Raw genomic sequence first — 25,322 nt, 5'->3', positions numbered from 1 at the left:
CTCAGGCAGTTCCATAATATTCTCCAGAGATCATGCAACAGCTTTCCTTCAGCATAAGTAGTGTAGTCTTTGTGTCAGCCCTTCTTTGATGATTTATAAAAGGATTCATTAGAACCTGCCTTGAGTTCTGGGTCAATCAAGTAAGTATATAATATACCCTAGTAAATATTCTAACTGTCTGACTAAAGCAAGATACATCATGTCTCTGCTCCTCACATGAATTGTAGCTACTTGAAGCATTTTCAAGATCATTAATTTTGCTGTTTGTGTAATGGGAGCTATTGATGATTCTTTCCTTTCTGTTAGCAAAATGTTAGTATTCTTATGACCAAAAGGGTGATTCAATTCTTTTTTTTAATATAAATTTGTTTATTTTAATTGGAGGTTAATTACTTTACAATATTGTATTGGTTTTTGCCATACATCAATTCTTATTTGTATGTTAACTTCACCAGATACAATGGTGAGCATAATAATAGGTCTCAGTTCTATAAATAGGAGGGGAAAAAAGTGCTTTATATTTTTCATGGGGTTTTCAGTTAATTATATGCATGGTGCAAATGGAATTTTCTCTGCTGTTAGTATCAAGAAAAGCTTTTAGTTTTCTCATTATCTTTGAAATCCCTTCACAGCAGAGTTCACTGTCTAATTATTGTAATATATTTTAAGAATAATACCATAAAGTTTATCTAGTTGGAGATGTATTCGTATTATTCTCCCAAAGCATCTTACTAAAAACACAGTGTTCCTGAAATCAGGTGGGTGTATGATTATAATTTTTTTTCTTTTCGCGGGGGGCTGTTTTTGTTTTTTCTTCTGCTTTCATCTAGACGCATTATGCGGTACGTGATACCATTGAACTGCGTACAGTCGAATCCATTGATAACCTCAGAGCAGCAATTGAATGTGAACAGCCTCAATCTGACCTCTACAAGTAAGAATTACCTGCTTTCATTTTACTGCTGTCTGATGGCTTTGCTTCCCTTTGCCATCAGTATTGAAATACCCACCACTTACCAGCCTCCTTTCATTTGTGTTTTTATGAGCTGTTCCTTCCTTCTGGCAGGCAAATGAATCAAATCAGCCTTGTTCACTACCAGCCTAAGATAAATTAGTGTGGGCTCAGGCATCTCACTTGTGGTTTTTCTTTTATTATTGTTATTTGTAGACATGGCTGTCCATCACATTTTAAGATTATGTAATCCCATAAGCCTGAGCTATCAAACTCGTGCACTAGACAGAGTTAATTAAAACAAAAATAAAACACTTTATGTGTCATCCAACAGTAAAGAGAGAAGGAAATGTGGGACCATGCAATTAGTAGGCACTCCATCCTTTTTTATGAGGATCATGATGAACTAAGTATTGTATATAGGCTGTTTCTTGTCCAAAGTAAACGGCTAAGTTGAGGGAGCAGTGAAATGGTGTGATTTCCTCTGTTTTGCTACACCTAGGCTTTCTGGAGCAGAGTTGCTGATTAACAGCCATTGTGGGTTGTCAAAAATTTGGCATTTGATTTTTTTTTTTTTTTTACTATTTATTTATTTGGCTAAACAGTCGGACATGACTGAGTGACTAGCATAGCACAGCACAACACATTTGGCTGTGCCGGGTCTCAGTTGAGGCATGTGGGATCTAGTTCCCCAACCCAGGATTGAACCCAGGTCCCCTGCATTGGGAACATAGAGTTTTAGGCACTGGACCACCAAGGAAGGCATTTGATTTTTAAGACTACTGATTAGTTTGGTTCTTTAGAGCATGGTATTAATGAGGGTAGAAAAATGGGTTTATGGCCAAGTGAGCCAATTAATTATATTCTCTTCTGCCATTACAGATGGCATCCATCACCCATGGTACTCATCTTGTTAATGAACGCTGTTGATCATAAAAGGGGACCAAATAGTGGGATGTGGCTTACAACAATGCCCAGTAGTGGAAAAAGAAAGTTCTCATACTTCTATAAGAATTATACCCTCCCTCCTTCCTATCATTCCTTCTTTATTTTTTCCCTTCTTCTGTATCCACCTTGATAGTAGGAACTTAGGATCACAGAGCAAAATAGCTGTTTGCTGCCTTCAGGAAGCATGAAATCACAGAAAGGAGAGTGACTGATTTTTTGAGTTAGAGAATAATATAGATCCTTACATATTTATAGGGTAACTCCTAAATTTTTCAGTTACCTTAAATATGAAGGAGATTTTTAGTGAGGGAAGGTTATTCCTAATGTCTCTAACAGACTGAGTACCCTTGGTATGTGACTTCAGAATACCTTCTATTGGATTGGCCAAAAAGGTCATTGGGAGTTTTCCTGCAACATCATACAGAAAAACTCAAATTTTTTGGCCAGCCTGATACCTCCATCACCCTAATAATCATCACTTACAATGTAATTGCCTGATTATGTTATTTGGTGCAAGGAACACATTTTTCTTGCTTATTAGGAAGCATAGTAATGGTGCAGTTAATACATGTTGAATGAATGCAGATGTTCATATTTTGTGTATTTCATAATAATAGTTCAGTTTTTCTGAAAAAATCATAATGTACATTATAAAATACTCATAACATTCTTAGTAAGGATTTAGAGCTTTTTACCATATTTTTTCAGAAATGTAGATTACCATGTGCATAGCCATATATCTGATCACTTGATCAGATCAAGCTCAGTATTCAGATCAGCTGCAAGACACAGCTTGGAAATTTCCAAGATGGTAATCAATCAAGTGTTCCCTAATGGCTGTTTCTCAAAGGATGATCTCAGGCCAACAGCATGCACATCACCAGAAACTTGTGGGAAATGCAGATTCAAATTCTTACCTAAACCAAAAGCCTTGGGATGGGGCCTAGAAATCTATGGTTTAAGAAGCCCTTCAGTAATTCTGATGCATGCTCAAGTGAAAGAATTACTGAACTCATGGTTTTGAAAGATGGTTTAGCAGCAGAAACCTTTCTTCACATGAATGTAAAATAGAAGCCAATTATTTATATGAAGTATAGATGAGTGGGGTATTGTGTGCATGCATGGTACCACGTAGATCTTGAAAATCAACTTAGAATCTTTGTTTACATTCTTATAGTCCATAATATTTTAAAAATGAGATGGAAATGTTACATACCATATTGGTTCAACTTAGCTTTTTCTTTTAAAATTAAGACAATAGGCTTTCGTAGTTTATTGTCTTATCTCTTTTTGCATTATTTGTATTTTGATTCATTCCCATATTTGGGGTAAATAGATTTTATCTAGATATAGAAGACACATGTGCTATTATATTTTTTTTGCAGGTTTGTTGGCCGAATCAATATCTATAGTAATAGTCTTGAAGCTGTTGCCAGGTTAGTTTATAATTCCTTTAATCTGTCCTTTAGGGGAGGGATGTTTCTCTTTTAAGCCCATTAAAATAGCTAAATACTTTCTTTTATAGAAAGGGATGGGGAAAAGTGAATAAATATGGAGTAACTAGCCACTGATGGGTCTTAAATAGCTCACCTTGTGATTGGTAGGGTTGTAGTGGCAGCGGCTCAGAGTGTATGTGTCCTGGGAGAGGGTGGTGTTGGAAGTGATGATGAGGGTTTCTAAAATTGTACAACTCCAGACTTCTTTGACATATTCCCAAATATGTTCTGTGCACTCTATTGATTGTCCTTGGTTGTGAAGTACCTGACCATATTGGAAGTATATCTGGAAAGCAGTGTTTAAGGGAGAATAATTTAGGGGCTAGATGGTAGACAAAATGCTGGGAGAATTAGCTGGACTTATGTAAAATGAAAGGCTTAATAGTTGGTAATGAAACAGTTCATATAAAAAGGGATGTTTTTTTCCCCTCTTCGATCATCCAGTCAGTTATTTTAACTTTTCCACTTGGCCTTTATAGCCAGTGCTCAGAAGGAAGTTAAACACCAGGAGCTCAGTGATCCCCCCTCAAAGGCGGGTTCGCGCTCTATAAATACAGCACCGTGTCTCCTTCCTTTACATTTGCTTTTCCAGTCTTTTAGAGTCACTTTTTCTTTCTGTTTCTTGCTGCTGCTGTTATCTTGCTTTTCATGACTCATAGTCCTTTCACCTCTGTGCATGTCTTTACCTCTGTGTGTGGCTGGCATCTCCTGTACTGTGTGCTTTTATCTGTGCTGTACCCTAAGTAACTTCAGAGGGGAGGATTTTTCAACTCATCCTGTGTTAGTAAGCATATAAGTAGACAGATGCATCCTGAATCTTTTGAAAATAGATGTGTGTGAGAGTAAACTATGTCCCCAAATTTGATGGTGCTATTAGTTGGACTCTTTGAGTAAGTTGTGTTCATTTTTTGTTTAGGTCTTTGGGACCTGAAAATCTCTTGTTGAAAGGAGCTACACTAAAAAATACCAAGAAGATATATGGTGAATGTTTTTTTAAGATATATTTACTAGAAATAGGCCTTTTAATACCTAAATGTTCATAAATAGTGCAGTAAAAAAAATTGAACATGGCATTTAATTCCATTTAGTCTAAGTCTCTTTTTACGTGTTGGGAATTTATAAGATGGTAAACTAACTTGAAATATGACAAACTATGTTGATTAAAATTATACTATAAAAGTATACTGTAAATGATTATTAACTGGTAAATAGAAGAGAGTTTAGAATTCCTATTTTTATAGATTGAAAAAGTTGGTAGATCCAACTGGGTGGGGAGTTGGGTTGGCAGTCTCATTTGTAACCTAATTTTCATCGTATTGTTATTCCGTAGGAGTTGCTGTTTACACTGGAATGGAAACCAAAATGGCATTGAACTACCAAGGGAAATCTCAGAAACGTTCTGCTGTTGAAAAGTTAGTGTGCCTCACAATTTCTTTGTTATTGAACTGAAATTGTTACCTCTCAGTATTTCCAAATATCAACAGTATGAAAAAACAACATAAATTGTGCATTACCATTTTAAGCACTTCTTTTGTTCCAGAAACTGTGCTCATTGTTTTGTATGGCTGATTTGGTTTAATCCTCTAAGCAACTTGGAGTAATTCCTATTAGTCTGACCACTTTACAGATAGAGAAATAGTCTTAAAGATGATAAGTGATTTACCTAAGCTCACTTAGCTATTCATGGGCAGAGTTTAGGTAAAATTTATTCTCTTTTGTTGACGGTTAATGGTTTGGGGTCCTCTAGTTGCTATATGTAAGGAGTTGGTGCAACACAGATAATAGTCTCCTTGCAAATAATTGTGTGGTACTTGACACACCTTCAAAGCCATTTGTACTGTCACAGACCTCACTCTCCTGTTGCCATGGACATGCAGTATATCGGCAACACCCTCTTCATAGCTCTACTTTGGGATTAAAAGAATCTGCACTAAGCTTGACTATTTCACATATGCTCCTCTACCCTCTATTCCAAACGTTTAGGATTCAGGTTTGGAAACAATCTACTCCTTTTATAAGGGTTGAGTAGATAATGGTGTGTATGTTCTGTCACTTTATAGGATCCTTACTAAAGATGTGTTGAGCTAATCAGCCATTGCACTTTGGATTACGGTTAGGAGTGACTTTTCCATTTTACCAGTCAAGAGTAATGCTTTAGCAGTGGTAACTGAGGTTCACCCATACAGGCCTGCACTATGGTTACACGTTGTACATAGGAAAAGCTTTAGAAAACTGAACAATTTAGTCTATACCTGGTTGATATCTTCAGTATTTCAGTGGTTTTTAAATTCATAATATCTTATTTTTCAGATCTATTAACGCTTTCCTGATTGTGTATTTATTTATCTTACTGACCAAAGCTGCAATATGCACTACTCTAAAGTATGTTTGGCAAAGTACCCCATATAATGATGAACCTTGGTATAACCAAAAGACCCAGAAAGAACGGGAAACTTGGAAGGTAATTTGTTTTATGCTGAAAATTGTAACCCTAGTACATTGTGACAGGGGCCCCCTTTATTGAAATACTGCTCAGATAATGATACCTTGGTATTAGGGATTTCTCTTGGTTGTATGGTAGCCCCAAGCCATTAACTTTAAGACATTCTAGGATTTTTTTCTTAACCCTAGGCATATATCCTTGTTTTTAACTCTTAGGTTAAGAGTTTTAGGCAACTGGGTCAAAAGGTCTGGCATGTTGATATGTTATGAGCTTGTGATATATCATGATAGAAACATAAAGGATGCCTACATGAAAACTTTGATCCTACATTCATATCTGAGGGTGGGAGAAGCAGAGACCTTAAGGAAGTAATAAGTGTTAAGTCAAGGTACATTCACTAAACAAAAGTGACAAAATTCAGGGTATTTCACATGTTTTCACATGCTATGATAATAATGTTGACCAATGATATAGTGTCATTGGGAAGTTTCTTTTCTATAGCAAGAGCAGTGCTTTCAGCATTGAAATTAAAAGATAGAAAGTTTATATTACACTTGCTTGATGGAACTGTGTGTTTAATTATCATGAACTATTCCCCTCTTTTTAGGTTTTGAAAATGTTCACCGACTTCCTGTCATTTATGGTTCTGTTCAACTTTATCATTCCTGTCTCCATGTATGTCACAGTAGAAATGCAAAAATTCTTGGGCTCCTTCTTCATTTCATGGGATAACGACTTCTATGATGAAGAAATTAATGAAGGAGCCCTGGTTAACACATCAGACCTTAATGAAGAACTTGGTCAGGTAAGAACTCATTTTTACTTAAAATAAGGTAACATAGTGAAAATTGCTTTTATTGTAGTCTGGATCACCAGTGTTTGCAACCATTTCACATTTGGATATGTAACTCAATAAAAATTTTTTTATGCAGGCATGTAATGAAGGCAAGCGATGTTATCTTAACTATAGCGTCAGTTTTTGCTGGCATTTTTGAGAAAGGCCCGATTTATGTATTACATTTGAATGTTACAGAAATTCTCTTTAAAACTCAACCTGTTGGTGGTGTTGATTATGGGTTATTGCTTTGAAACAGGAAACAAGTAGTCTTCATCACCATCTGTAATCATTTAGGGATAGAATATGAGGTAGTGTTAATAAAGCTATTTTATAAATACATTTTCTTCCATAAACCAAATTGACCAGAGTTGTCCTATGGACATTTTCTTGGTACATTTTCTTAGACATTTCTGATCAGATGGAATATAGACCTAGAAAGCAGAGTTGTTTATTCTGTGCAAGAATTTAAATGAAGGGAAGATGTGAGGGCATGCACTCCACTAAATGCCTTTTGCTTCATGTACCAGTGTAGTCCAAGCTTTGACCTTCTTGCTAACCTAGGTTGTTTTCAAATGCTAGGCTGCAGCCTAGCTGTAATTCTTCAAGTGGTGACTTCTTGGGTTCTTTTCTGACTAGTTCTGAGAAAGTTTTTGCCTTTATCTGAATTTACTGTGTCACGTAATGATTTTCACAAGCCGAGGGGAGTGTTTTGGCTTGCATTTACTTCTCTTTATATTTAGAATGTCAAGGCTGTGGAAATGTCATTTCTGGGGCTAGGAGATGCAGAATCAGTTAATGGAACTGTATGGCTGAAACAGGGCCTCACAGTTGTTTTAAATGGTACAGATTTGCACCTATACCTCAAAACTCTGCTCCTGAATTCAGTCTCCCACTACCCCCACTCTCTATTTCTGTTCTTTACACAACCTTTGCCTAAACTAGAGTATCCTCTTGACAACTACTCACAAGGCTGAAAGGATTCTCCAGATACCATTATGTTGAGACCTGACTCTAGGACTCCAGGATCCCAGAGGGTGGCATCTGCCTCCCACAGAGACACTGAGTCACAGAGGATAGAATAAGCCATGAACAGGCAAATGCCTTTCCCTTATATATTGTTTCCAGAAGTTTCTTTTCTAGGTCACTTCAGTGACCACAGCTGACCTTAGCCTTTGTAAACCAGAACTTTTCATCCAGGGACAGCCTGGTAGAACTGCTCTAGTCCCAGTGAAAGGCATTACTCTGCAACTCTTTTGCATGGGGGAAAAATGAGTTATAAGCCACCTCTGGTGAACTTTTCCCTGACAGCTGATCTGCCTATTCTAGATTCAGTGCCTGACTGCATGGATTAACCTACCCAAGGGTGAACATGGCAAGTCCCCAGCTGCTGCAAATAGAACAGCCATCTTTCCACATGTGGCACCTAATTCTCATGAGAGACAGGCAGGATATCCAGGCCAGATCTCCACCTCATCAGATTCCATCTTATCTATGAAGATGTGGTTTTGTTCCTATCATCTAGACTTATTCATACTTCAGAAAGTAAAATAGAGCTTTGGATAATGATCTATTAATAATAAATCTGATCAGTGAGAACAAACCAGTTTTCATTTTAGCCACCACTTCTTTTCCCCACTAAAACGTGCTTTTTTGGGTATGATTGTCATTTAACCAACTAACTAAGGTAATAACCAGACCACCACTTACATTTGTACAGTATAAAAACAACTTACCATCATACCAACTTACATCAGCTTGTATGTGTAGAAACAACCTAAATTAAAATGCAAAGAAGTCTTAAAATGATTTCATTTTGCATTTAGTGGACCAGTACACACAAAATCAAGTGTAACCAGTTTCCTCCTTGATGAGTCATAGTTTAAAATCTATAGGACTTTTATTTTACTTAAGAGCAGTGTCAATTTCCATCAGTACCATTGCAAACACTTGCTTAACCTCTTTCAAAGTGACCCACATTGGTGTTAAAAGAAAATAGGAAGATATGTTTAGAACACTGTTCGTCTTTGACTTGAAAAGCAAAAAGAAGTAGACTGCTCAGTTCAATTGGAATAGAATGGGGTCTTTTATGATTAGACATCTGTCCTTTAGACAACCAAATGGTTTTAACCTTTAAAAAATTGTGGGGATAGCCTGTTCTTTCATATGCCCTCTCAGTCTCTCAGCTATGCCCAGCAGTATGCCAGAGTATATACTCTGATTCCAGTAATTCAATCTAGTGATTGTGCACTAAAGTTCTGTGTTATCTAAGATACGTTCTTGGTACTGGGGGCTACTGTTACAAAGTAAACAAGAAAACCTTGAGTTGTTCACCATATAGTTGAAGAAATTCACTTATCGTACCCTAACTGTAGCAATGTGATGATTATCAGAAAAATTATAGGGACTATGAAATGATGGAAAGAGTTCAGTACTATGATTTTGATCAGGTCAGCAGCAATGACAGTCAACATCTATGTAACAACTTAGAGCTTGCAAGCATATTTAGTAATCTTTACAGTCTCGTGTAGCAGCTTTGATTATTTACGGCTAATGTTTAATGTTCAGAGAGATGGGAGTTTTTCCAAGGTCACAAAGTTACTGGGTGTTAGAGCCATGACTCCAGTAGAAGGTCTTCATTAAGTTAAACGATAAAAAATATTTTGACCAATTTTGACCTATAAACTAGATGATTTCATGTGTTCAGCCTTTATCTTAGGGCTCTCTCCATTCTTGAACAGCTATCTTACTTTAGGCTTTCTGTCCATAAATTGATGACTTTGAGCTTGCTTGCTGATAGAGAGGGTCTGCAACCAGCTCAAACCTACCACTAAAGAGGAGGAGGCTGATGAGAATCGGAGGCAGGCAGTAGCCTCTCACTCGTCAGCCCTGTCTCTCCTATAAGTATGAGGATACTCTTTAATAACAGCCGATCTTCTCCTCCTCTTGTCCTTAGTATAGTGCATATATTAGATCATTGGTTCTCAGAGCATGAGCTCAGGAACAGCAGCATCAGCATCACCTGGGAACTGATTAGAAGTGCACATTATCTAGCCCCACCCCAAGACCTACTGAGTCAGGAACTCTGAGGATAGAGCCCATTGATTTGAGTTAACAAGCACCCTCCAACTGAGTGTGCTGCAGACTACAGTTTGATAATCCCTCTATCACGGTATACTTTGTTGGCCTATACCTTTGAGATTAATTGTAGACAGATCCATGCTGTACAAACTGTTATATATAGGCAAACAGTTGCACTTTATGTTTTTAAAGTTATTACCTTTGTCATCTATAAAAGATTTCAAAATGGGTTAATGCTCACTCAGTTGTAGGAGCTGCACCAACCCAGGAGAACCTTTTGGGAGAAAATGAAGGTTAATAATTTTGATCACACAAAAAGCCCCAAATAATTTCACTTTAACTAGAAAAATCTAGATGATACAGGAATAATAGCACTTGGATTAATTTAAAGGGAGAATTCAAACTTGGCTGGCTAACAGAAAAAAGAGAAGATTGGAATGCTATATTTGTGCCAGTGCTGCTACCGTGAAAAGCTTTGAAAAATAATTAGAAAGCAGCTACTGCCACAGTTCATCTCTTTCTCCCTTACATAATAAAAACCTTAATCTTGTACTTATGCTTGTTCCTGTCAGCCCGTAATTTTAACTATTTAAGCATAAATTGCCAAAAAGGAGGATAAAATTGTGGGTTTCCAAAAGCCAGATGTTATAAATAGAAGAGATAAAAACTGAGATAAAATGGAAATGCTCAAAAAGGCTTATTTTACATGAAAATTTATTTCATAGCCTATTTTTTCCATTATTTATGAAAGTATGCTTATACTTTAACCTATCATTATAAACTCTGCTCCTTTTTTTTTTTTTAATTTGGAAACTTTTTTGAGGAGTATCTGAAAATACACATAGTATTGGGGAAGAAATTTCATTTATGTTTTTGATCATTTATTGACTTACTGTGTCTCCTAATTAAGTAAGTGTTATTATTATTTCCCCTGTCTGTCTATATTCTGTAACTGTTACATACGTATAAGACACAATGCATTTCACTTCAATCCAGTATATTTATAGAAAATTTTACTTTTCAAGGAAAACTTTTGTTACATCCCATTTGCATGCATGCATGCTCAGTTGCTAAGTCGTGTCCCACTCTTTGCGATTCCATGGACTGTATAGCCCACCAGGCTCCTCTGTCTTTGGGATTTCCCAGACAAGAATACTGGAGTGGGTTGCCATTTCCTTCTCCAGGGCCGAATTAATTTAGTTCCTATCAAATATATTTTCTGTGTGTGTCAGAGAAATAGAGAAATAAGTGGTCCGTAAAATGTTTCCTGCTTGGAAAATTGACTTTTGTTATGCTAACTTCTTTATATCAAAACAAGTGGGTGTTAAATTGAAGGAGTCTTAGTTTGGACAAAATAGCCGCAGTTTTTCTTCCTAGTAATCTCCTGTATTTGAGTAGGTCTACCAAAAGTCAGGCACGACTTAGCGAATGAACAACAAGAAGCTTAGACATGTGATACTATTTCAGAACCTTTTAAAAAATACATGTTAATTTCTCATTCACTTGATAATACTGCTTCTGTCATTGTCTGACATTTGACAAGTCTTTGGAAAAGGTGACTTCTGTGGATATGAAAATAGCCATGCTAACTAAAAGTTAATCACATTGAAGAAAGTAAGAATGTATATGTTTGTATTCTTGTTTTTAGGTGGATTATGTATTTACTGATAAGACCGGAACACTTACTGAAAACAGCATGGAATTTATTGAATGCTGCATAGATGGGCATAAGTATAAAGGTGTAGCTCAGGAGACTGATGGACTCTCTCAAACTGATGGACCGTTACCATATTTGGACAGAGCTGATAAGGTGGCATTTTTTGCGTTACCATTTCGCCTTGAGAAATCAATTTAGATAGGCATATGTTAACATAGTAGAAATGAAGGATTTTGGCACGTGACATAAACTTTTGAATAGCCATTTGTTCATTGTTGCAATTTCACCTTTCTTATTTTATGGACACTTCTGGAATTTGTAAACAAGTAGAATTTATAGAAAGAGAACATTATAAGAAATGGCATTTGGGTAAATCTTTCACTGTGTGATCATATTTGGTGCTTTATCTTTAAAAATATGAGCTACTCCAAGAATGATGTCTACTGAAATCATTCAAGCCCCAGGAGTGTCTAGGCATTAAATGAACCAGAGTCTCCATGCACCTGAGCTATTGCCAGATTGTGAATTAGAACTGAATGCACTCTTTTAGGCCATGGAGATGTCACTGCTTTGGGATTAGGTGGCACTGCAGTAAGAATGAGTTGATAGAGCCCCTAAGGTATGTTAGCTGGGGACCAGGCATGTTGGCAGGGATTAGGAGAATATATAGCTCATTTTAGTATTAGGAATTCATAAATTTCTGCTATTCAATTTGCTGGTGGTTGCAACATGCTCTCACATTAATAACTTTTCTCTGTTTATTGACTACTTACCAAGTGATCACAGTAAAAACAATATAGTCATTTTTCTGTCACTATTCAACAGAATCGAGAAGAGCTCTTTCTGCGTGCCTTGTGTTTATGTCACACTGTAGAAGTTAAACCAAATGATACTGTTGATGGAGTTACAGAGTCATCTGAATTAACCTATATGTCATCTTCACCAGATGAAATAGCTTTGGTCAAAGGAGCTAAAAAGTAAGCACATATGTTATGCTGGATGAATAATTTCAGGATAATAATAACATTCTCCCTATAGTTGACAATATGGTATTCTCACTTCAAAGTTTGTTAAAAGAGTAGATCTCATATGTTAAATGTTCTTATTGCCCCAAACAACAAAAAGGCAAAAAGACACAAAGAAACTTAGAAATGCCAGGATATCTCTTCCCTTGATTGTGATGATGATGTCACATATGCATGTTTCCAAATTTATCCAGTTGCACATGTTAAATATTTGCAGTTCTCCATTAGTTATACCTCAGTAAGTAATGCTATTTTAAAACCCCAAAATAAGTTGTAGAAAAATACATTAGCATTTTCAAAGAGTAAAAAAAAATCAAACATTTCTTGTATTTCTCCAAAGAAAGTGAAATCACGGGAGGACAGGCATTATTTTGTTTTTTTCTTTTACTTGCTTCAATAACCTTATCTTATAGGTATCGCTATTCTTTAATAAGGAGCAAAGCTACTTTATCGGAAAGTTGGAAAAAATTCCCAAACCTAACCAGTTAAGACCAAAAAGAATATAGCAATGCATAATGGTAACTTTCATCACTATTTGTGCATTCCAGCCAGAAGTCCAAATGTTCACATTATTGGAAATCTTCTAACAATGGTCACTTTTCATATAACACATGTTATTTCTGAAGTACTTCCAGCAATTTTGATATCATTTCGTCATTGAAAGTCCTGCTTTATCCGTGAGGCCCAAGATGATTAAGTGGATAAAAGGACACCCCATGTGTTAGCTACAGAATTGAAATTAAAAATTGCCTCTTTTTTTGGTTATGATTTGTGACTCGGCATTGACTTGGTCTGTGTTATATCTCAGCCAGTAAAAGGAAGTACAGTTATAGATTGGGGTTTTATGAAAAAGAAGAAAATAATAAACAAGTATGAATAACCCCAGTGCAAAGGGAAATTCATCATTCTTTAAAAATACACAACGGTCTTTTTTATTTTGTTTCACAGGTATGGATTCACATTTGTAGGAGTTCAGAATGGCTATATGAGAGTAGAGAACCAAAGAAAAGAAATAGAAGAGTAAGTAGCCCTGTATGTTTGATGATTCTCACTTCTTAACTCCACAGTCAGCTTTCGATGGATTTAGGAAGGCAGCAAAGGGAAGTGATTGCATCTATAAATATAAGACTCTGCTTTCCCAGGTAAGAATTTTATATAAATGTAGCTGGAGTAGAAGACATTTTTCATAGAGTGGCAGAAATTAGTGTTTGAGGTGTAAATGATTCCAGTTTTGTTCACACATCGATCCAGTAGCCTGAATGAGCATCTGCCTGGACTTTTCTGAATTTTAGACGCCATTTCAGGTCTCCAGCACATGCTGCAAGAAAAATCAGTGAACATGTATGAAACCTTCTTCTGTCTAGAACCTAATGAATCATTTTGGGATTACACGCCCTGCCAATCATAATAGCTTTGGTGTCAGAAACTTTTCTCTTATTCTAGATACTTGTGTGTGAGCCCCAGGGCAAATACTCTGATGCAGTAGTAAGCTCCACATTTCCTTTTTTTTTTCTTTTTGCTACAGAGATCCCAACAAACAAATCCACCTTGCCTTAATAACAGGTTTTAATTAGGTCCTCTGATTAATTTTATATCCTTTATAAGAACTTGAAACATAATTATCTGACTTTCATTCTGACTCCTAGCATCTCCTGAGACCCATCTCATTAACCTGTAACACATGTAAGTTTGCTGGGGAATATGCCTCTTTGGAAAGGAATGTTCAAAAACCAGAGGAAGACTCTTTGGCTTGACTGCCAGGAAGGAGCCGAGTTATTGTCAAAGTCCAGATTCTAGCCAGTTCACAACAGTACCCCCATCTGGCCAATAGCAAATGAGACATTATGCTACAAGTAAATGTCTTACACACATATCCTATATCCCCAAACCAGTGACCTGCTCACTCCCATCAAAGACAAGCTTGGTAGTAAATACTTTTAAATCAGATAGTTGTATATAAGTTATTTATTTTCAAGAAACTATTTCCACACATTTCTCAAATAACTCTTATTTTTCTTGATTTCATCTACTGTATAGCTTATTCTCAAATAACTCTTATTTTTCTTCTTCATTTCATCTACTGTATAGCTTAGCCAGTGCAACACAGAGCTGATCATATCATTCCACTCTTTATACCCTTCAATGGATTACTATTGCCCTTAGGATGAAATCCCAAGTATCTGCAATGGCCCACAGTGTTGTCAGGTCCTAACCCCTGCCTACTTCTCTTGCTGCTCCCCTGTCAACTAGATCTCAGCCTTATGTGGACTATTGTCAGTCTCGCCGTGGGCCATGTGCTCTCATGTTGCTCTGCCTTTGCACATGCTCTTCTCTATACTCAGAGTGCCATGACATCCTTTTTCCATCATGTCACTGCTGCAAAACACAGCTCAGGCAAAACCTCCTCCAGGAGGCCTTCCTTCTGTGCTCCTACATCTCCTCTGTGTGTTCCTTTACGTCAGTATTTGGAAGACTAGGAGGTAGTCATTTCATTAACCTCTGCCTCCCTTATCATGGGCTTTCCTGGTAGTTCAGATGGTAAAGAGTCTACCTGCAATGCAGGAGACCTGGGTCTGATCCCTAGGTCAGGAAGATCCCTTAGCAGAGGGCATGGCAACTCACTCCAGTATTCGTGCCTGGAGAATTCATGGACACAGGAGGCTGGTGGGCTGCGGTCCATAAGGTCGCAAAGAGTCGAACACAACTGAGCAACTAACTCACACACACATCCTTATCATATGATAAGCTCCTTAAGAGAAGATTCATATATCTTCTCCAGCATCTGTCACTGTGCCTGACACATAGTAGGCATTCCGTAGATGATTAAAACAAGTGGCAGGATGGGACTATTTCTAGATAGCCTCTAGGTATGGCTTGGTGGGACAGCTCTTTGTACCTCATTCCTATGCAGTCACTCTCCCCTTACTATTTTAAGTCATATAATGAGAAGGTATAGATATCCCTTAACCACTGCTGGTATTCTCTGACATCATTTTCCAAGTGCAGAGAAATTCCAAAGACACAATGGAAAGTACCCATTGTGCACACAAGCAGCAACCCTTAATCCAAGAGGAAAGCTCTGTTAATGTAAGATGCTTTCTGTTGTGTTTTTTTTTTCCCCAGTGTGACCTTGGTATTTCACTTTTCTCACTTTTTTTTTCTATTAAAGGTATGAACTTCTTCACACCTTAAACTTTGATTCTGTCCGCCGTCGTATGAGTGTAATTGTGAAGACTCAATCAGGTATGCATATTTAAGACTTGACTTTTTCTCTCTTTCCATTTGTAGATTTGTTGATCAACTACTTCAAGAGAGAAAAACATTTCATGTAGTAGTGTTTGATTACTTAAAGCTCTTGTATATCCCTGAATGTATTTACATAAGCACCTGTTCAGCTTGTCAAAGTATCAGTGGCAGAACCCCTAGTATGACAATATATGAATTTTCTTGGGAAGTGAGCTCCACTTCTCAGTCTTGGATATCCAAACAGGAACAGAAAGGGTGACCTTTTTTTTTCACAGTTCAGGGTACTGAACAATCACCACCAGTGTCTACCTGTGGCAGCCCACTACAACTGCATGGTTTGCTATTACTAGCAGTAGTTTTGAGTGTAGAGAGTTGCTGGTTTTCCCTCCCTGACCATCCTAACTCCCCAGTGCTTTACACTTTCTGGGAGCAGGTGAGCCAGAGATGACCAAGGCCCCACTGCTGGGAAAGGGCACGTGATTTACTCTAGCACCTGGGCTCTTTGTTTCACACAATAGAGAAGCTTGCCCTTTGCAGGGGAACCAGTGCCATCCTTTCAGGGTTCACCCATGTTCTTAGGAGAAGCCATGGTGGCTGTGATGCCTTCTGCTCAGATTCAGCAATACCCATGGGGTAGCATTGCTGCTTCATTTGTGGGCTCAGATTCCTCTGTGTAAGTGTGTGTCTGTGTGTGTCTCTGTATGTATGTCTCTGGGTGGTTTTTCAAAATATTCTTGATTTATTTCCTATTAATTAACTTTCAGGATTAAATCTGTTGAAAATTTCTTAATATGAGAATGGGAAGATATAGACAGACCCTTGAGGGACTGTCTTATTCATACTTTGTGGTGTGACTGCAAAGTTACAACGTTGATTTCATTATATGTGAATGTGAAATTTGTTCTGTGACTTTTAAACATACCATGGATATGCGAGAGAAGTTTCTTTTAATATTTATTTATTTATTTGGCTGCATCAGGTCTTGCTGCATCAATTGCAGCACGCAGGCTCTTCATTGTGGTGTATGGGCTTAGTTGCTCCACCACATGTGGGATCTTACTTCCAAGACCAGGGATTGAACCTGCATCCCCTGCATTGGAAGGCAGATTCTAAACCACTTGATCACCAGGGAGGTCCCTGTGAGAGAAATTAAAAAAAAAAAAACACCTAATATGTGGAATTCTTCTGTTTTTACCTGTACTTGTGCATGTCTACATTCTATTGCAGATGGTGAGATGTCTGAGGAAGTGGTCTCCCAAGGCCCTTGACCTCAGAGCTACCATTTTTTTAACTTCTTGAACTTAGCACTTTGCCTTATAAGGTTGGAATCTCATTCTTAAAGGTCAACTGTCTATGCTCCTGGGTACACAGACTGGTATAAAGCTATATTTATAATAGCATTCTACGGAGCAATTCTCCAGTTTCCAGTGAAAATCAACAAGCTACTGCTAAAAGCTAACATGTATAGACTTTGAAAATGATTTTTTCTTGTTTGAGCTTGAGTTTGCTCTTTGACATCTGTAGATGCTACATGTGGCTTTTAGACCGTGGTTGACAGCATCCTCATAGTGAATTTAGTCAGATGCAGCTCCTTGACACAAGTGATTCACTCACAGGGTATATCTTTTAACAGAGGTGCATACTGTAAACTCTGGGGTATTAGTTGTGTCCTTATTGGTCCTCAGAGGTGGTGGATGTTGTCCTTACAGAGTGAAGGTCAAGATGTCTGCTTCAAGTTGGGTAAACATTCCAAGGCAGTCTCAGGATACACAGCTGCTGGGAGGGAGAAGCTACCGTAATAGTTACCTGTTATGAAAATCCCAATATCAATCTAACTCTAAGTAAGTCAAGTACTCTGATTCTTTGTTTTAGGAGACATACTTCTCTTTTGTAAGGGAGCCGACTCAGCAGTTTTCCCCAGGGTGCAAAATCATGAAATCGACTTAATTAAAGTCCATGTGGAACATAATGCAATGGTGAGCCTGCACCCCACCCCTCAATAGAGAGAAGGAGAAATGCTAGAGATGACTATGTCTGTGGATTGCTATACAAAGGACAATTTAAATGAATTTTAGCTTATTTTTATGGTCTATTTTTTGTATTGAGGGATTTTGTAATATTATTTTCCTTATTTTAATATAAAACATCCTGGAGCAAGTTTCTGTTCAAAATTTGCAGTCTTCGAAGACTTTTCAAGAATCTTTGTTTTATGTTCTGCTTTTGTGTTTTTTTTTAAACCCAAGAGGTATTATTTTGTTATTCTGAACCCAATTGAATGTTAACCTAATGCAATCTGTTTTTTCTCCCTTTTTTAACTGAAAAGGAAATTAGTCAGAATTTTTTTTTTTTTGGTATGATAAAGCAAGATTATTGAAAGAGTGTATTTTGTTTGTTTTTGTTATTTGGATAACTAGAGATCTCCTACTTTGCTTCTAGGAGGGGTATCGGACACTTTGTATAGCCTTCAAAGAAATTGCTCCAGATGATTATGAAAGAGTTAACAGACAGCTCATAGAGGCAAAAATGGCCTTACAAGACAGAGAAGAAAAAATGGAAAAGGTTTTCGATGAGATTGAGACAGACATGCATTTAATTGGAGCCACTGCAGTGGAAGACAAGTAACTAGAAAATGATACTCTTGTTATTTTAATGACCAATCATTTAGAGTAGTATCTGTCCAGATTGGTTATTTATTCTCAAGCTTTGAAATCTTTGTTTTAGCTTTGTCTGTACACCAGGTTTTGAACTGTTTGTGGAAGTAATTTTTGAGTTAAGTATTTGTGACTTAGAAGAATATGAATCTGTCATCTCTAAGGTCTTTTGAGTACTTCCTATGCCATCCCTTCATTTATACAGTTATTTATGAAGTAGTCTTACTATGTGCAGGAAGTTTTGTGCTAGAGGTATCATTCAGTTGGTGTTTGGTAGAATCGATATGATTTTGACAGACATATGTGCAGAAGGGAAATTCAAGGTAGAGCAAGCAACATGAGAACTCATTGTAACCTAGTTTAACAGACTAGAGCACATTTTTAAAATAATTGGCTCTGCCAGATATGATTATAGGGCTCCAAAATTGATCTGCTTGAAAAAATATGTTTTAGATTCTATTTTGGGAGTTTTCTGGAAATAATGAATGTGAATTATCAGGCTTAACCCAAACACAAAGTTATAAACATAGATTCAGCAGTCTAATTTCACTGTTGGGCTTCCCTGGTGGCTCAGTGGTAAAGAATCAGCCTGCCAATGCAGGAGATACAGGTTCAATCCCTGGGTCAGGAAGATCCCCTGGAGGAGGAAATGGCAACCCACTTGAGTATTCTTGCCTGGGAAATCCCATGGACAGAGGAGCCTGGTTGGCTACAGTCCATGGGGTCACAAAGAGTCAGACCAACTTGCCAACTAAACAACAATTTCATTGTTATTCTATAGCCAGAAGGAATACAAAGTATCCTTCTTCTGTCCTTCCCTTTCAGAATTATGCTTAAATTGTCTTTTAGAATGTTTGGCTTTCAAGGTCCTCAGGGATGGGAATTTGCTGACTTCTCTCAGTATCTCATTAGGCTGTCTGGCCCTTTCAGTTTTGAACCACATTAAATATTTGTAGACAACATAATGAAATATGCTAAAGTGTCAGTGAGTAAGACCATTTGGTGAAATTCTGAACTTTTTAGCTAAGAGTGATGATTCTTATTTCTGTCATTAGATACCAGTTACCTCAAGAGAGGTCATGAACTTTCAAAACCTCATTGTCTGAAATGTACTTTAATAAGTAAAATTATGCCAACAAGAATATGCTTAGAAAGGGTAGAGGATATATAAGAAAAGTAACTATTAAAACATGTCAAGATTCCAAAATTGCTATGAATTATAAGAATATTCTCTTTAACAAGCCTTCTTGCAGAATCTGTGTCAGGAATTTTCAAAGATAACAAGGTTTCCTTTGTGTTCCAAGGCTACAAGATCAAGCTGCTGAGACCATTGAAGCCCTGCATGCCGCAGGTCTGAAAGTCTGGGTGCTTACTGGCGACAAGATGGAGACTGCAAAATCCACCTGCTATGCCTGCCGCCTTTTCCAAACCAACACCGAGCTCTTGGAACTGACCACCAAGACGATTGAAGAAAGTGAAAGGAAAGAGGATCGATTACATGAGTTGTTGACTGAATATCGTAAGAAGCTGCTGCGTGAATTTCCTAAAAGTACTAGAAGCCTTAAAAAGTAAGAAAGTGCATCAATTTGTCATATTTAGACCTTGGTACAGATGTAAACCACAGCTACTTATGCAGAAAGCTCTGTTTTCTCTAATTTATCATTGGTTGGTTGTAGGTGGTTTATCCCTGTGAGTTAGAACCTTCCCTGAGGACTTGGCTAATGGCCTATTTGAGATTATTTGGCACTTTCCACTTCATGTTTCTGTTTTTAAAAAAACCTTCACTTCTTGAGCTTTAGAAAAGTGGTTCATTTTCTAAATATTTAGGGTCTGGGTATTTCACATTGATATCCTGGCCTGGTCCATGTTAAGAAAAAATATCCCTTTTCATGGTCTCTTAAATTGAATGTAATAAAGTCAGTCTCTGTAACAGTTTCTGTGCAGGTTGAGGTCCTAGAGCCATTTTCTATGTGAATTTTTATGCTTCAAAGGAGACCAAACACTTGATAGCATAGCCACTCGACTGCTTTCAACAAGCTGCTTAGGAAGAACTTGTAGAACCTAGGGTTCTCAAGGAAAGGCACTGATCCACAATAATTCAATACCCAGAGATACATTGACCATGGCTTAGGTTTGTCTAAACCAATTACTGGAATTTACCTTGGCCATAAGCAAATCGATTTCCTCTTCTAAATCCAAAGACCCCTAGGTAATACTATTTTACATTTCTTAAGCACACTCTTTGTTCCAGGAACAGCATTAAGCACTTTAAATTATTCTCATTTAATCTTCACAACAACCCAGTAACAACTAATTTTCTTCATGTTAAAAATAGGGAAACTAAGGCTCAGAGAGATGAAGTGACTTATTCGAGGTAACACAGCTAATAAGATGTAGAACAGGTGTATCCAATTCCAGATCCTATGCTTTTAACAACTCTGCTGTATCTCTGTCCTCATCTGTAGGGTTTTCACAGGCTTTAAAAATGAACAATCCACATTCATGAGGTGATGGCCAATTTTAAAACAGCTGTTGTTCTTGTGTTACTTGGACATGAGTGAGAGTAAACAGGTTTTTATTAATTGTCTGTGATAAATGTTTCCTTCCTTTAGCCAAATGGTACTTATTAAGGCAGTCCAGATTACATGTTTTACTTGTGCATTTATCTTAATCTGCTCAGGCCATCCTAACAAAATACCACAGAGCTGGGGGCTTAAACAATAGAAACTTACTTCTTGCATTTCTGAAGGCCAGAAGTCTGCGAGCAGGGTGCCAACATGGCTAAGTTCTGGTGAGGTTCCCCCTGCCTGGCTTGTAGAAAGTGGGCTGTATCCTTTCTTAGCTGAGAGGAAGCTCTGATGTCTCTTCCCCTTCTTATAAGGATATTGATCCCATCATGAGGGCCCCACCCTCACAACTTCATCTAGACCTATCTATCTCACAAGGGCCTCATTTCCAAATACCCTCACCCTGAGGGTTAGGGATTCAACATGGGACTTCATGAGAGAGACAGTTAAATCTGCAGCACCATTCAGCAGCTCTTGGGCACTTGTGTAAAAGCCAGGGCTTATGGAAAATTGAACTCGCCATCTCAAAACATTTCCTCTTCCTCATTCATCTGCAGTTTGGTGAAGTCTTTCCCCAAGTTACACAAACATGAGACACAGAATCCCTTTGGCCAACTTCTGCTCCTTTGTCTCTTCCATTGCAAATCTGCCCCCAAGCCCTACCCATGTTCTCACTCTCTCCACTGGAGCTGTATCAGATTCCTAGTAATTTGTGCCTTAAAGCACTCTGCCCAATGACTGGTCCTTAGGTGTAAAGCACTGCCCATATCATAACCCTGCTCAGAAACCTTTAGTGGGTCTCCATTACCCACAGAATTAGGTCATATCAAAGACCCCAGGTGACCTTTTCAACTTATCTTCCTAGTGTACCACACATACTGGAGAAATGGCAACCCACTCTAGTATTCTCGCCTTGGGAAATCCCATGGACAGAGGAGCCTGGTGGGCTATGGTCCATGGGGTCACAAAGAATCAGACACAACTAAAGCAACTTAACACACACACCATACATTCATTCTCTCTTTCTTCACCTCTTTCTGTCCTCTCAAGTTCCATTTTAGATGTCATACCTCATAAAGAACCCATTGTTCTTTTCTGGTGTGTGTGTATTCTCCCAATCACTGGATATTAACCTTTTTAAAAATTATTTTATTTTATATTGGAGTACAATTGATTAACAGTATTGTGTTAATTTCAGGTGTATAGCAAAGTGATTCAGTTATATATGTATCTATTCTTTTCAGATGTTAATGGGGCATTTTCTCTCATGTGTGCCTCTTTCACCCCAAGATTTTCTAGTCTCCAGGAAAAATTTAGTTAATAATTCTTTCCGTTTTTCTATATGGCTTAGTTAGAGTTGATGTTTACAGATATTGCTTGATTGATTATTGAGCCACTGTTTTCTGGACATTGTTAGCCCTGTGAGTAGGGGAGCAAAGGAATGCATGATTGATATCTCTTTAATTAGTGAATAAAACATGCTCATAATAGTATGAAACAAAATATGGAAGGAAGGAATGATGAGGCATATTAGGCTCTCACTACTCATAGTCTGTAAAACAGCAGCTCTTTAAACAGTAAACTTTGAGAAGCATAGCATTAGACGAATGAATCTGTAATGATAAGACCCTGCTGCGTTTAACACTTCTGCAGCGATTCTCAAATGGCACCCAAGATTGCCTGAGCAGAAATTGATTAATTGCTGGTTTTTTCATAATTGCAAAAAAATGAAATGTTAATTGGTAGCATTTTTTCAGTTATGTTTTCCCTCCATATGGTTTTCTTAAATAGTTGGCACCCATTATATTTGTCTTTGCTGGCAACTAATACTGCTCAGTCCTGGCTATGTATGCAAATAACCTATGGAGCCTTTTAGAATACGCCTATATATTGGGTTGGCCAAAATGTCCATTTGGGTTTTTCCATGTTATGAATGAACCTATTCTGGATAAACCCAGGTGAACTTTTTGGCCAACCCAGTCTAACCAAGCTCTGTCCAAGATACTCAGATTTAATTTGTCTGTGGATAAACCTAAGACATGGGCTTTTTAAAAAGCTGCCTAAGTGACTCTAATGGGAAAGCTATGGTTGAAAATCACTAATCTAGTATAAAATGATACTTATTTAAAGAACATAAATCATTGTATGGAATTCTTTAATGAACACTTTGTCTTTTTGGTAGTCTGTCATATTTGAGAAGCCAGATCTATTGATAGGTTTTGTCAGTCAGGCAAAAATGTTAAGAATATCTTCTGTGATTTGTATACCCCAAAGCCGTTTTGTCTTTTCCCTGCATCATTCAGTTTTCAGATTGACTAATGATTTGTCTTCATATCAGAGTTTTACTGATTGAACTGTAATTTCCAAAATTCATCTTGAGTTTCTTATATGGAGACTGGCTGCTAGATTTTCATTGTTTTTATATTTAGAACTTAGTGACTTCTATCTGGGCAACTTGAGCCTCAAAGATGTGATAGAAAGTCTCTATTGTGCCATTAATAGAAATGGTTGCTTCTTCAGAATTCAGAGGTCCAGGAACCAGATTGACGATAAAGTCTGCTTTTTGTGGTTTTTTTCAAGTTCCTAAAAAGCAATGTGTAGTAGATTCAAATATATTTGCATTATTTTTCTTTTTCAGAGCATGGACAGAACATCAGGAATACGGATTAATCATTGATGGCTCCACTCTGTCTCTTATATTAAACTCTAGTCAAGACTCTGGTTCTAACAATTACAAAAGCATTTTCCTACAGATCTGCATGAAGTGCACAGCAGTGCTCTGCTGTCGGATGGCCCCGTTACAGAAAGCCCAGGTAACTGGATATTAGTTGATCCATCCTGGGTACTTCTGTACACATACATACAAATGATCACTTTTAATTCTCTTCAAAGGGCCCTGAGTACCTTATTATATCTTCCCTGACCTCTTCCTCTGTGTGGTCCAACTCAGGAGCCTTCCCACCAATTTGAATTAAACCTGTGCTGCACCTTGTTGTCCCCTCAAGCTGTCTGTCCAGTTGCTCACCTTCCAAATTTCTCTAATGAGTGCTTGGTGCCTGCTGCCTTCATCCCACTACTCCTGGCTCCACTGTTCCATTTGCTCCATGCATACTTTCTTCCCATCTTAGTCTGTAGAATCTCTTGGAGGAGAGCAGCAAACTCCTTGCTGAATCCGTTGCACTGTCTTCCATTTTCTCCTCCTTTCTCTACTGCAGTTGACACTGCAATTATGTCCCTGTTTAAACTCTCCTCCCTTGGTTTCTATGATAGTCCACAGTCCTCTTTTTTTTCCATCTTGACAACATGGTGTTTTTTTGTTTCATCCTTGGTTTTCTCCCTGATTATCAGGTTTTTCTGGGGCTATGTCTTCTATCTGCTTTTCACTTAAATCCTATCTTTGGATAAGCACATCCTTTTCTATGACTCCGACTGACTTGTCCTTTTTGTTAAGTCACATATTTCTAGCTGCCTGCTAGACAGCTCTATGTGGACTCCCTCTGTAACATTAAATTCTAGTATCCAAGACAGATATTTATAATTTTCTCCTTCAGGCAAGTTTGGGTTACCCTTTTTCTTTATTATTCCTGTCACCAGTGACATTTTTCTTTTGCTCCCCATGTCTCCAAACTGCCTTTGACCCTTTTCTTCTCACTCACTCCATATAATCACCATGTCCTATTGTTCCTACCTTTTGTCATAGCTCTCATTTTGGTGCCATCTTCTTAAACCTTTTGTCTCCATCTTAGTGCAAGCAAGCCCTTAGGACTTTATACACAGAGTGTTTCATTTAATCTTACTAATCCCCTTGCTTTCGCCCTTCCCCCTTCCATATCTTTCCCCATACTCCCAAATTAATCTTGTTAAAAGTGTCCTTCCAACATATATTCTCGCTCAGAACCTTTCAGTAGTTTCCTAGTCCCTTAGGATGAAGGGCAGATGACTCAGTATGGCAGCCACCCCTGTGAACCCTTTCCATGTGTCTGTACACACTTTGAGTCCACCATCACTCCCACATCCAGCGTGAATCCTCCACTCCTGTTGGCTGTTCCCCTTTTGTGCCCCTTCCCATGTGCCATGCTCACGCCAACTTCCAGGACTTCCCTCATAATCATTTCCTCATCTGGAATTGTCTCTGAATTCCTCTTGACCTAGCAAAAATTGTATTCCTAACAAAACCCAGTGCAGAGGCCACCCCCTATGCGCTGTCTTTTCCAGCTCCTCCAGCTTGCATTAATCTGCTTCACCTTGCCTCCTTGTACTCACTGGATCTCTGGAACCTTAGAGTGCCAGGTATACAACTTTTCACTTCTGTGTACACTGTATTCTTTTATATGCATTGGTCTTGCTTCTTCCCATCCCTTAGCTGCTTGCTCTTGACCCAGGGGCTGGTGCTGTGTCTTTGGCTTCTCCTTCACAGACTT

General features: G+C 37.9%; 1 protein-coding gene across 1 annotated transcript in view; it reads left to right on the top strand.

The window, feature by feature from the left end:
* ATP11C (ATPase phospholipid transporting 11C) overlaps positions 1-25,322 on the top strand; it is a 104,211-nt gene that overhangs the window by 33,787 nt on the left and 45,102 nt on the right. Inside the window, exons 7-20 of the mRNA XM_068962889.1 lie at positions 831-934; positions 3,286-3,336; positions 4,313-4,377; positions 4,727-4,808; positions 5,707-5,857; positions 6,447-6,644; positions 11,404-11,565; positions 12,238-12,389; positions 13,386-13,457; positions 15,607-15,680; positions 17,556-17,659; positions 18,120-18,301; positions 19,639-19,902; positions 23,540-23,714. Of these exons, the coding sequence (XP_068818990.1) occupies positions 831-934; positions 3,286-3,336; positions 4,313-4,377; positions 4,727-4,808; positions 5,707-5,857; positions 6,447-6,644; positions 11,404-11,565; positions 12,238-12,389; positions 13,386-13,457; positions 15,607-15,680; positions 17,556-17,659; positions 18,120-18,301; positions 19,639-19,902; positions 23,540-23,714 (1,836 nt within the window). The remainder of the gene's footprint in view (positions 1-830; positions 935-3,285; positions 3,337-4,312; positions 4,378-4,726; positions 4,809-5,706; positions 5,858-6,446; positions 6,645-11,403; positions 11,566-12,237; positions 12,390-13,385; positions 13,458-15,606; positions 15,681-17,555; positions 17,660-18,119; positions 18,302-19,638; positions 19,903-23,539; positions 23,715-25,322) is intronic.

Source organism: Capricornis sumatraensis, chromosome X (assembly GCF_032405125.1).
Source record: "Capricornis sumatraensis isolate serow.1 chromosome X, serow.2, whole genome shotgun sequence".
Taxonomy (NCBI): Eukaryota; Metazoa; Chordata; class Mammalia; order Artiodactyla; family Bovidae; genus Capricornis; species Capricornis sumatraensis.
Note: the sequence above shows the minus strand (reverse complement) of the source record. Positions and strands in the feature narration are given on the sequence as shown.